This window comes from Abramis brama (genome assembly GCF_963993115.1).
Source record: "Abramis brama genome assembly, chromosome: 3".
Lineage (NCBI taxonomy): Eukaryota > Metazoa > Chordata > Actinopteri > Cypriniformes > Leuciscidae > Abramis > Abramis brama.
Genome location: NC_139965.1, coordinates 54,917,991 through 54,931,270, shown reverse-complemented (window position 1 = coordinate 54,931,270; position 13,280 = coordinate 54,917,991). Strand labels below are relative to the sequence as shown.

The 13,280-nt window shown below is 37.3% G+C and overlaps 1 protein-coding gene across 4 annotated transcripts in view; it reads right to left on the bottom strand.

Moving 5' to 3' along the window:
- The window catches only part of usp53a (ubiquitin specific peptidase 53a), a 57,214-nt gene that overhangs the window by 29,296 nt on the left and 14,638 nt on the right, over positions 1-13,280 (bottom strand). For 3 of the 4 annotated variants that reach the window (XM_084109442.1, XM_084109444.1, XM_084109443.1), the window contains 8 exons: positions 13,054-13,222; positions 11,256-11,348; positions 11,020-11,154; positions 6,274-6,387; positions 5,293-5,375; positions 5,031-5,130; positions 3,629-3,775; positions 1,284-1,433 (listed from right to left, as the gene is read on the bottom strand). In XM_084109442.1, coding sequence (XP_083965568.1) covers positions 1,284-1,433; positions 3,629-3,775; positions 5,031-5,130; positions 5,293-5,375; positions 6,274-6,387; positions 11,020-11,154; positions 11,256-11,348; positions 13,054-13,197 — 966 coding nt within the window. In that variant the 5' untranslated portion in view covers positions 13,198-13,222. The remainder of the gene's footprint in view (positions 1-1,283; positions 1,434-3,628; positions 3,776-5,030; positions 5,131-5,292; positions 5,376-6,273; positions 6,388-11,019; positions 11,155-11,255; positions 11,349-13,053; positions 13,223-13,280) is intronic. The other variant, XM_084109445.1, reaches the window with a different exon arrangement.

Sequence of the window (13,280 nt, the reverse complement as noted above, 5' to 3'; positions counted from 1 at the left end):
AAGTCATACATGGCAAAGGTTTTGAGGTCAAAACATTTTATTGTGCGAGAAACCACGTGAAAATAAGTCTTTATTAATCACTAATCTGCCCCAGTAATCATAATTTGAGTGAAAAGGAATAAAAAGTTGTTGCCTCTAGTGTTCATTTCATCTGGAAACTTCAGTGATTTGTATGTATTAGTAAGTTTTGCAAACATGTAAGTAGAGGCATGTTTTTCCATTGTGCCTGTGTTGGTCAAAATGCAAAGCAAAAAAAGAGCAGGGAAGATTGTAAAGGAGATGCTTAAAAAAAACTAATCAACAAAACAGCTGTAATTAAGTTAAGACATGTGAAAAAAAAAATGTGATAAGTTCTCTCTATACTGTAAGTTAGCACACAAACATCTACTGTAATGCACATACTGTGTGTGCGCGTGTGTGTGAGGGTGATCCATCTTGACGGCAGCGACGGGCACCACTAGCCCAGTGAGAGCTGAAGTGCACACGCAAGCAGAAGTCGCACACTACTGACAGATTGATGAAGAGATACGGGCCATGCACCACTACACTGGATCTCGACTTTTTTTCACTCTTGCTGGCTGCCCATCCAAATCTTTTATTTGGTGGTAATTAGTGACCGTTTAGGCTGTTAACTTAATAGTGACTGTTTAGGCAGGTAATAATGAGTGTTTGCTTTGTGATTACATAAATCAAAGTAAAAAATGTTTAACTACACTAACTACAAATAATATTTTTACAATACAATACGTACAAATAAAATGACAATAACACGTTGACCTCAAAATCAAGAGACCAATATATTTTGCATAAAGAAAAAGGCTGTAATTTAAAGATTTGGTGAAGAAACATACACAGTAAAAATAAGTTTAACAAGTAAGTTTAACAAGGAAATACTATTTCAGTCTATCTATTTAAAAAAAATTCACATTTACGTCAATGTGTTACTTGTGGTTTCTTTGTTATTAATGGTTATTAATTTTTGAGTGAAACCAGTTTCAAATTATTTTTCAGTGAACTATAAACTCTGAGCGAGAGTGATAAAGGAGGAAACAGTTGCAGTGTCAAGTTACAGGAAGTACCAGTAAAACGGATATAGCGACCATGTGATCAGTGAAAATGGTATAAATGTTTATATATTTAAATGTGTGGACGGAGGGAATGTTTGTTTAATAACGCACATCACCAGTGCCAGGACTGCTGGGTAGTTGCTAGAATTATGAATAGTAAATGTGTAAATATATAGACAAAAGGACTCTATCCATAACAGGTAAGTATAGTCTTACCTCTTTAACATTGGCATCATCAAAGAAAACCCATTTGGATGATTTGGTGTGGTAGGCAAAGGCACAATAATGTCTGCTGGAGTAACAGATCATTCCCACCAATAGCAGCTCACTCTTCTTTGCACGTTCGTCTGTGACACGATAAAAGAGCTGCAAACACAAATGCATTTATTAGACAATCATAACACAACCCAAAAATCATTAACACTTCACAATAAGTTCCCTTAGTTAATGTTGCATTAACTTAATTAATACAATTTATTAACCATGCCATCATTTGTTCACCCTCATATCTTCCAAACCTGTATGATTTTCTTTCTCCAGTCAAACAGGATGTTTATACAGATTCTTTTTCTCCATTTAGAGAAAACGGATGGTGACCAAGGGCCGTCGAACTCCAAAAATGACACAAAAAAAGTGCTTTACAAGTAGCACAATTCTTCATACTTCCAGTCTGTTTTGGAGCTCGACAGTCCATAGTCAACATTTACTTTTAATTGTGCACACATGAGCAGCATAAACATCCAATTAAACATCTTTTGTGTTCCACAAAAGAAAAAAAAACAAATAATTTTTTTCATCATTTCTGGGTGCATGTTTACAGCAGTTTCGTGTGCTAGACTGCAGTCTTCTGAGAAAAACCAAAGAGTCTTCAGAATTAGAAGGCAGAAGTAGGTGACAAAATGCAAAAGTATGTATTTGGTGAAACAAGTTTAAATAAAGCAGCTATTGCACAACCAACACTTGTTCCTCCACCCCTGATTCCTGAATAGCTGGTTTTCTTTGGAGGCTCGTGAAACAATGGATTGCAGGCAGGCGGGGAGACATTTTCCTCTGAAGTCTCCAACATCACATGGAGAACTAGGGAATGAATTAAAGCCTTTGTACTTGTCCAGGGGGTTTCGGCTGAGACTAATCCAACTGGAGGATGGTAACGTGGAAGTGGGCGAAAAGTAGAATGAAAGCTATTTAGCATTTGTGACACTTTGGTGTAAAAGAACTGATTCTTCCAATCTAGATCTTCAATACCAAACCAAATTCACTATGCTTGTTTGGACAGCTCTGTAAGGAGATATGAAAGGTCACCTACAGATGCATTTTAACATATAAAATGCATACAGCTGCACAAACAGAACGGCCATCTGGTGGAAAACAATGCTCAAATATGGCTTTATACTCCCACATATGAGGCTGGTAATGAAGGCCGTCTACACACTTGGACACTAGATGACCTTCCACTGTAGTGGCTTTCTGGTCATCAAGCGTGGGCTATGCAGTCACTGATGCAGTTACACAACCTCAGTCTTATGAAGAGGATAAACTCCTACTTTGTTTCATACATATGTTCCAAGGCACTAACCATAAATCGGCCTCGATGACACCAGCACCAGATGTGCTATAAAAATAAATAACTGAAAAAGAGTAACCGTGGTGAGGTCAGAAGCTTTTTATAGCCATTTAATCTGGATGGAGGCTTCCTATGAATTCTATATTTTATATAACAGCCAGGAATAAGATGTTTCTTACTGGATTTCCCCACAACGACTCAGTCTTCAATGACATATAAACGAGTAACCTAAAAGTTGATTAGCAGATTCTTGTAAATTTAGGTAATCTATTTCCCAAGCGTGAAATATGGAAAATACTCTTCTTACCAACTATCATATTTTTTATCTGCTAAGCAAAAAAAGTACCATTGCAATGATGTGTAATTCCATGGGATTGATTTGATGTTTTAATGCACATATAAAGGGATTGTTCAACAAAAAAAAAAAAAAAAAAAAAAAAAAAAAAAATCAAACCTATATGACAAACCGTTTTGGTTACCATTGACTTCTACTGCATGGAAATAATGTTTTTTTTTCCACAATAGAAAGAAAGTCTTACAGGTTTAGCATTACACGAGGGTAAATAAATGACAGAATTTTAATTTTTGAGTTAACTATCCCTTTAAAAACCATCAATGTAAATCAATGTTATTTGAATATGGTATTAATCAGTATTGTAGTACATACCATGGCACACCAGCCACCATATTTATTAGAAAGTAAAACTGAAGACTTTATTTCATCCTCAACACATTCAAATTTATACCAAATTGACATTTGAAAGTACCTTGTAAAGTATAATCAAATGTGACCAATCTGGAAGTACATTAAAAATTTATTTTTCGTTCAAATCTTTTATTCTGTGTCACCAAGATGTTCTACAAAGCATTTTTTCATGATCCCCTGGTGTACTGTAGTGCTTTTGTAGTTTGATTCTTTAGGACGGGGTCAAGCACTTTTCTGAAATGAACCAGGTGGAGCAGAGAAAGAGACAAGTTTGCTAGACAGCATTCTTACCCCTGAGAGGTTGAGGTGTGGTCCGAGAGATCGGAGGACGTCTTCAGTGAGGTCTGAATGTTCTGAGTCCCACACAAATCCAATGGTCACGATTTCTGGAGAGTTCATCAGCACGCGCCGGATCTTGATTCTCTGACCACAGTTACTCTATTGAAGGGACAGTGATAAAACATAATTATTTATTTGTTTGTTTTTTAACTGTTTTTGTGTGTGTATCTTTAAATGCAAATGAGCTGCTGCTCCCCACCCCCTTTTCCAGAAGAGGGTGGAGCCTTTACAGCTTGTGCCTTGGATACTCTGCCAACAATCTCTATCATGTTTATGCTCACATGACATTGCAGTTCTTATCATCATGAAAGTTTATAAGTTGCATGCGATTTAAAGCCATATCAGTTTAAACTTCTGATATGTGGTTTTCTGAGCACCCACACGCCGCGTGAGCACTAAACCAAGCTTAAACTGTCAAATACACACAAAGTTCACATAAACACAGTCGGTTATGTCTCTGAACGTAAACAGCTGGGAAAGAAAGTCACATGTACATATTAGATATGTATGTGTTTTAAAGTGGCAGCCTAATATACAGTACCTGCTGCTGTCTGTGCTGTTAATGTAAATCAAACAACAATGTGAAACAAACAAGATAAAGATAGCAGACTGTGTACAGCTTACTCAGGGGAGGAGCTAAGCTAATAGGGCCTGTTCCACTGTGACATCCCAATGGATGCATTCCTGAACGGCTCATTTGAGAAACCGTTTCTGATTTACGTGGAAAATAGCAAACAAAGTGGATGTATTTTTACCATAACAGGGTGGTTGTGTACACACTGCGGACACATAATTATGTTCAAAAACAATGAATTTGCTTTATAGGTCCCCTTTAAATGCATCTATGTAGTTTTTATTATTTTATTTAAATTATTTGAGCATTTCAGCTAAACTAAATGCCTTGGCAACTACCTTGAAATAAGTGATTTTTATTTCAGTTAATGTTCATTTTAATTTATGATTTTATGATTTATGATTTTTTTTTAGGTTTTAGATTTAGTTAACTATAATAACCATGTTTTTACCAAACATTTCATTACTTTAATGAGATGCATGCTTCTGACAGTGACTAGTACGATGTGACTTCCTACTTCACCGGTTTAAAAATGCAGAATGTGTTGATATGCGAGAGGAACGTTCCGGTCTCGTGTTTCATCTTGCCGTCACATAGAGGTGTTACTCTTGCAGAATATCAGATAAGAAGGGTATGTGTGTTTGCCCTTGTGTGTGCTTAATGACACCACATCACATCACATCACAGAAAGAGCCATCATATTACTGCATGATGGTGTCCTCTAAGGGCTAAAAGCTCTAGTAAATTCTACATTATTAATCAACATTACCAGACACCTACCGGACAGTTACGCATATCTCCAACTGTGCTGGCGGCTTTTAGCAACTCCCCAAACATATCTGGGCGCATCCTTTCATCTCTCATCTCTGAGGCTTGTTGGCTGGAGTGCAGAGAAAGAGGAAGAGAGAGAAACCGAGATAAAAAAAAGCAATTTGATAACAAAAATCACATAGTTTCAGGTATTTAGATCTTTTTAGGTCAATATACTAACAAAAACACGTCTCAAGTTTCTGGCATGATGGCTGGAGAGGGTCTCACTTACCAGAGGGCTGTTGTGGACACATAGTGTACAAGCTCAGTGAAGGGTAGCGGGTCGGACGATGCACCACAGCTCCTACACACTGACTGCGGGGGGGAAATCACACACACACAGTGATGCATGCTAATATATGATGTAAAGCCTTAATTACACTACTTTATATGATGTAAGAGATGTCTCAACCCACATAAACTGTGTACAACCTGAGGGTGTAACCAATTTAAAAATTCCTTATACGGGCAAAACAAGAATGAACACTTTCTTGTGTCCAAAAAGCAAATCACACAATGCTTTACAGGGTAGTCTCTCGTGTACACAAAATGTACCGCGGCTTAACCATGGTTTTATGTATTATGCAATGAGTCTCTTACAGTAAAAACAGTAATATTGTGAAATATTATTACAATTAAAACAAGGTTTTCCAAAAAATGTAATTAATTATTGTAATGCAAAGCTTTACTCCAGTCTTCAGTGTCACATGATCCTTCAGAAATTATTCTAATATGCTGATTTACTGCTCAAAAAACATTTATTATTATTATCTTTTTTTTATTTTTTATTCTTTGATGACTAGAAAGTTCTAAAGAACAGCATTTATTTGCAATAAAAAAAATTTAAACTATGTAAAAGTCTTTACTGTCTCTTTTGATCAATTTGATGCATCCTTGCTGAATAAAAGCTAAATAAAAATTTAATGACCAAAGCGTTTACACTGTAATTTATGTGACACACTATATACACACACGTGTACCATGTTATTAACGTCTAATACCATCACAATACTTTTACAAGGGCTGTGTGTGTTCCCATGCCTCAGGAGAAGGAGAGGGAATGGATCCTGAATTAGTATTCCCCACGACTATTCCGCCCACTGTACCCGACTGATTGAAAACCACCGTCGCAGGATAGCGATCAATTCTCTATTACTCACAGGAGGCGTGTCTGCATGCACGTGTGTGAAGGAGTGTTAAAGCGCTACAATACCTGTTCATAAAGTGCCATAGCAAACTTCTGATGAGTGATACAAGATTTGGATGTGCAGGCGTCGATATCGTCATCTGGTGCGATGTGCAGGTGAATCCTTTGTAGAATGTTCTCCTATGAAAAATACAAAAGCCTACAGTTTGTGTGTGTCATGAGGCATTTTACACAAAAGTATATAAAAATAATAATAATAATAATAATAATAATAATAATAATAATAATACATATTCACACACACACACACACACACAGTAATTATGTAACAGATTCACTGACATGAAAACAATAATTTCTTGTATTACCAGATATATACACAATGGATTTGATTGGGCTGGTACAATGATGCCTTGGCATGAAGTGAATGCACTCTAAGCTTTAGTAATTTTCCACAAGCCTATTATCTGCTTAAATACACCTGAGAACCGTGGGTACATTTAGCAACACCAATAGCGCTGTTAACACCAATTTGCCTTTTGAAAGGAGGCAAGATTAATTTTCCCCAGTAAAGATTAGCTTGTTTTAAAACAGTCCTAGTTCAGTATAAAAAGGCAACCCAGACAAACAGACAAAAGCATTGTCGGGATAGCCTCTCTAGCCAAGCGCTGATAGAGAACCTGCATTGACTGTGAGAGCAGTGTGAACACATCTGTGCACTCCAGGCTTGCTTTGATAGAGATCATTCATTGATTGTGTTGTTTAGGGGAGCTCTGTAAATGGACCTTCACTGAGGTAATGACTGACTCTCCACAGTCCTGCTGTGCTAAACAGAAATTGATTACAGGTCCCCGTTCTAAGCAGGTTTACTGCAATTAGGTGGCCCTGAGAGAAATCCTGCACATACCGAAGGGGTAAACATGCTTACTTCAGCTTTCGAGAGAGAGAGAGAGAGAGAGAGAGAGAGAGAGAGAGAGAGAGAGAGAGAGAGAGAGAGAGAAAGAGAGAAAGAGAGAAAGAGAGAAAGAGAGAAAGAGAGAGAGAGAGAAAGAGAGAGAGAGAGAGAGAGAGAGAGAGAGAGAGAGAGATTAGGACAAGGGTGCATGAACTGTGCTGTGGATACTGTACATAATAGCATCTGAGCTTCATTTGGAAATTTTTATCAAAGTTCCCAGTTTTTTTTAAATAAAAAAACATCAATCAAAAATTACTATATTAAATTAAGCACTTGGGTTGGATATTATCCACAAATGTGACAAATTGTAAAAAAAAATTGAGAGGTCACTTTGCCAAAGACTACCAACAACCTGAAAAGAAAGAAAAAAGAAAAAAAAAGAAAAAAAAGATAATAGGACAAATGTGATAAAGACATTTATAAAGTCTAAATATATATTTATCTAGAAAATAATAATAATAATAATAATAATAATAATAATAATAATAATATTATTATTATTTAAGGAATTATAATAATACATAACACAGTATGTATTCCTGGGCTATATCTAAATGTCTGATATGTTGCATTGATCGTAATGCACTTTATGCTTGTTCATTAAGAGTATGATATAAAAAAAACATGTATGTATGTACAGTGAGGAAAATAAGTATTTGAACACCCTGCTATTTTGCAAGTTCTCCCACTTGGAAATCATGGAGGGGTCTGAAATTGTCATCGTAGGTGCATGTCCACTGTGAGAGACATAATCTAAAACAAAAAATCCAGAAATCACAATGTATAATTTTTTAACTATTTATTTGTATGATACAGCTGCAAATAAGTATTTGAACACCTGAGAAAATCAATGTTAATATTTGGTACAGTAGCCTTTGTTTGCAATTACAGAGGTCAAACGTTTCCTGTAGTTTTTCACCAGGTTTGCACACACTGCAGGAGGGATTTTGGCCCACTCCTCCACACAGATCTTCTCTAGATCAGTCAGGTTTCTGGGCTGTCGCTGAGAAACACGGAGTTTGAGCTCCCTCCAAAGATTCTCTATTGGGTTTAGGTCTGGGGACTAGCTAGGCCACGCCAGAACCTTGATATGCTTCTTACAGAGCCACTCCTTGGTTATCCTGGCTGTGTGCTTCGGGTCATTGTCATGTTGGAAGACCCAGCCTCGACCCATCTTCAATGCTCTAACTGAGGGAAGGAGGTTGTTCCCCAAAATCTCGCAATACATGGCCCCGGTCATCCTCTCCTTAATACAGTGCAGTCGCCCTGTCCCATGTGCAGAAAAACACCCCCAAAGCATGATGCTACCACCCCCATGCTTCACAGTAGGGATGGTGTTCTTGGGATGGTACTCATCATTCTTCTTCCTCCAAACACGTTTAGTGGAATTATGACCAAAAAGTTCTATTTTGGTCTCATCTGACCACATGACTTTCTCCCATGACTCCTCTGGATCATCCAAATGGTCATTGGCAAACTTAAGACGGGCCTTGACATGTGCTGGTTTAAGCAGGGGAACCTTCCATGCCATGCATGATTTCAAACCATGACGTCTTAGTGTATTACCAACAGTAACCTTGGAAACGGTGGTCCCAGCTCTTTTCAGGTCATTGACCAGCTCCTCCCGTGTAGTTCTGGGCTGATTTCTCACCTTTCTTAGGATCATTGAGACCCCACGAGGTGAGATCTTGCATGGAGCCCCAGTCCGAGGGAGATTGACAGTCATGTTTAGCTTCTTCCATTTTCTAATGATTGCTCCAACAGTGGACCTTTTTTCACCAAGCTGCTTGGCAATTTCCCCGTAGCCCTTTCCAGCCTTGTGGAGGTATACAATTTTGTCTCTAGTGTCTTTGGACAGCTCTTTGGTCTTGGCCATGTTAGTAGTTGGATTCTTACTGATTGTATGGGGTGGACAGGTGTCTTTATGCAGCTAACGACCTCAAACAGGTGCATCTAATTTAGGATAATAAATGGAGTGGAGGTGGACATTTTAAAGGCAGACTAACAGGTCTTTGAGGGTCACAATTCTAGCTGATAGACAGGTGTTCAAATACTTATTTGCAGCTGTATCATACAAATAAATAGTTAAAAAATCATATATTGTGATTTCTGGATTTTTTTTTTAGATTATGTCTCTCACAGTGGACATGCACCTACGATGACAATTTCAGACCCCTCCATGATTTCCAAGTGGGAGACCTTGCAAAATAGCAGGGTGTTCAAATACTTATTTTCCTCACTGTATGTATATATTTATATATATATATATATATATATATATATATATATATATATATATATATATGTATATATATATATATATATATATATATATGTATATATGTATGTATATATGTATATATATATGTATATATATATATATATATATATATATATATATATATATATATATATATATATATATTATATATATATATATTAGGGGTGTGACGAGATCTCGTGTTACGAGATCTCGCGAGATTAAAACGCGACGAGATTTCTCGTCGAGGTGAAACTTTGTCTCGTGAATAAAAAAAAAAAAAAAAAAAAAAAACTTTGTCTCGTGAGTTGTTGTGATGTCAGCGTGATGGAGCGTGAGGGTGAAATTTGTATTGAAGATGCCCCTGCCACTTTTAAATCATTTGTGTGCCGGGCCAATCACACACACACTCCGCACACACACACACTCACTGTCCCTCGGTCACTCACTCACTCGCGCGCGCACACACACACACACGCACACTCACTGTAACCGCACTCTCACTCACTCTCGCTCACACTCAACCCGTCGTGGAGGACCGTTAAAATTAAACATGCTAGTCTTTCTGTCGTGAAGCATCACAGACGCGTTGTCGCCCACTATGACACACTATACGAAATGAAACGATGGAATCTTGCGTCCCGACGCCCGTTGTCCTTTACGAGTCTCCACGAAACGGAACGTGCCAAAATCGCGCTAAAATAGTGTAATCTGAACCAGGCAGGTAATAAACATTTGACCTATCACGCAAAGAACCTATTAAAGCACTAAGACATGGGAACAGTATAGCTAACATTCACATATCACAAGTCATATCGACATCGCAATATTAAACAATGTTATCGCACATCGCAGCTTTTCCTCGTATCGTGCAGCCCTAGTTACTGCCCAAAGGTCTCAACTGCTGCCAGAAATCGTCGACATGCTTATATTCTTGAAAAAGAACATGACCATATCTTAGGCTTATCTTAGTTAATTTATCTCTTTTTCATGCTTGAAGAAAAAAATTGTTTCTGTTTGAACTTGTAGTTTTGAGAGAGCAGTACTTTGATTATGGATACACACTTACTGTTTGCATTTAAAGTGTTATTTCAGTTATTTATATTTATTTTATTTATACTGTTTTATTTTTTTATGTTCGATTTGTGGAAAGGAGTTAGATTTCTCATGTGAAATCGTACAGGCAGAAGTAGAGTTTATAGCAAATCATTTTGCAGTGTTTGCATGTCCTACTGCATAGAATTCATTAAAATAGAAGTAAAATAACATTCATTACAAGTTGATTTCAAAATGCACATAAATTGTTTTGCATTTTGTGATTTTCAGTTGAATAAAAGACTATTTTCCATTCATATATTTCATCATTGAGGATTTCTTAAAAATTGTGTAAAAATCTCGTCTTGTCTCGTTCTCGTGAACCCAATCTCGTGTTTCGTCTCGTCTCGTGGAGTAAGCGTCTCGTCACACCCCTAATATATATATATATATATATTTTTTTTTTTTTAGCCACAATCAACCAGCCCTACATATCAAAATGTATGCATATCATGGCAAGTTCCTCAGTCTGACTCACAAAATCACACACAAAGACACTTACGAAGCACTCAGCAGCATCATCCATGAAGCCTAACTGAAAGCGCTGCTCATCCTTAAAGGTTTCGGCTAGTGCATTACGCAGGTTGTCTGAGGGTAGCGCTCGCTCTCGGCTGTGCTGAAACTGACAGAATATTCCCTGCAAAACAAACATGAAGTGCTTTTTAACACAAACACAAAAACTTTTCATTAAAGAAAGTATTAAATGCTGCTTTATGATGAGTTTGGCCATGAGAATACCTTCAAAGCGCAAAAGATGCAGGAGTCCCCCAAGCAGTAGTGGTTGGGAAGCTGACGAAGACTCCGTCTGAAGATATCGAGGTGCCAAAGCACCTGGAGTGCATGGAAATAACAGGAAATTCAGATTTAGAAATACCTCACCTCAATGAATGACAAACATTTACTACATCTCTGCTCCAAGCTGAAATGAGCTGCCTCGCAGTCTACTTTCTACATAGGCAGCTACTTTCTAAGGGTGTGTTCACACTTCAGTTCTCTTGGTCCAGAACAAAAAAATGATACATTTAGTCCTGGTTTGCTTAGCATTCACACCGTCATTTTTTAAAACTAAAACTAAATTTGCCATAATTTGCCGTCTACTGTTTGAAACAGCCTTCCTGTCAGAAATGTGCTGCCTCAAAATCCTATCTAGGTAGGGATCTCCTCTAAATGGTGTGCTTCTCCTCCAATGTATCTTTCTAAACTACTCATTCTTCTGATTTTGCATGACGCTTCAAAGTGACAATCTTAAAGTCAACATCCGATGGCCATGCATTATTTTGCATTTGCCTTTTCTTATTGGGAGTCCTTTTGTTCTTAAAACTCTGAGAAATATGACTCATTGTCCTTGCTTGGTGGAACAGCTTAAGGGAGATTAGGCTATGACAGAGGATGAGGGGGTGAGAGATGTTCATCTGTGTGTGTGTGTGTGTGTGTGTGTTTGGACTGGCAGTGTAAGGTTACTCTTCACTCTTGTCTCTTTCCCTTAGGCCCCAGACAACTTAGTCTGAGTATGACCTCTTCACTCTATGGTGATGAGTACAGGAACAAGATAACAGAGAGAGGAAGAGATACACTCAATCATAATGTCCATGATCCTATCCAAGAGGGAAAACTGGCTTGCAGTAACTAGCGGACTAGGAGCATGACAAACACTGTTGTGAGCAAGATTTGGGGGTTGATGGGTGGAGTTGGGATGTCGTAAATACTCTGAGGAGGAGATGACAGGTTGCTGTGGTCGGAACTCAATGTGAGTCATAAGCTAGTTAGAATGTTTACGGGGGTGGGTGATATTTTTACGTTACTCTTGTAAGTCCAGTTGATCTGACTTTTATATGTAGATGATATACTAGGTAACAGTATTTCGTTTGTTCAAAGCTGAAGCCATTAGACAGTGAATGTTAATAGCCATGTTAAATGTCATTATGTTCATGATTAAATAATATAGTAAAATTATTAACATTACCATATTCATCTACCTCAAAGTACCACTGGTAAGAATATCTATGTGGAACTGTGAATATATATACAGTTCAAAAGTTTGCGGTCAGTACGTTTTTTTTAAAAGAAATTAATACTTTTATTGAGCAATGCATTAATTTGATCAAAACCTACAACAAGGACATTTATTTAGTTACAAACGATATATATTTCACACATGATGTGTAAAAAATGTATCATGGTTTCCACAAACTTAAGTACAACTGTTTTAAAAATGTATAATAATTATAAGAAATGTTTTTTGAGCAGCAAATGAGAATGATTTCTGAAGAATCATGCGACACTGAAAACTGGAGTAATGATGCTGAAAATTCAGCTTTTCATCATGTAATCAAATTTCACAATATTAATTTTTTTACTGTATTTTTGATCAAATAAATGCAGGCTTGGTAAGCGTAAGACTTCAATCAAAAACATTTAAAAATCTTAATGATTCCAAACCTTTAATGGTAATGTGTGTGTATCAATTGATAAATAGATGGATAGAGAGATAAATGGATGAAAAGAATGAAAAAAGTTCCCTCAGGTAAACACAAACCTGCACTGCACTGTTGAGGAAGCAGCTGTTCTGTCCCGGCTCATTTAGTAGTCCCTTGGTGGGGGCCAAGGACATCATAGATCCCGGCTGGTAAGACTTGGAAAGATTGCCTCCTGGTCTCTTGAAGAACTTGACCCATGCCATTGGATTTGGGGTATTTGCCTTCCTGCTGATGAACATTTACTTGTTAAAGAAGGTTTGAAATGTAATTTCAAGTAATGATTTCA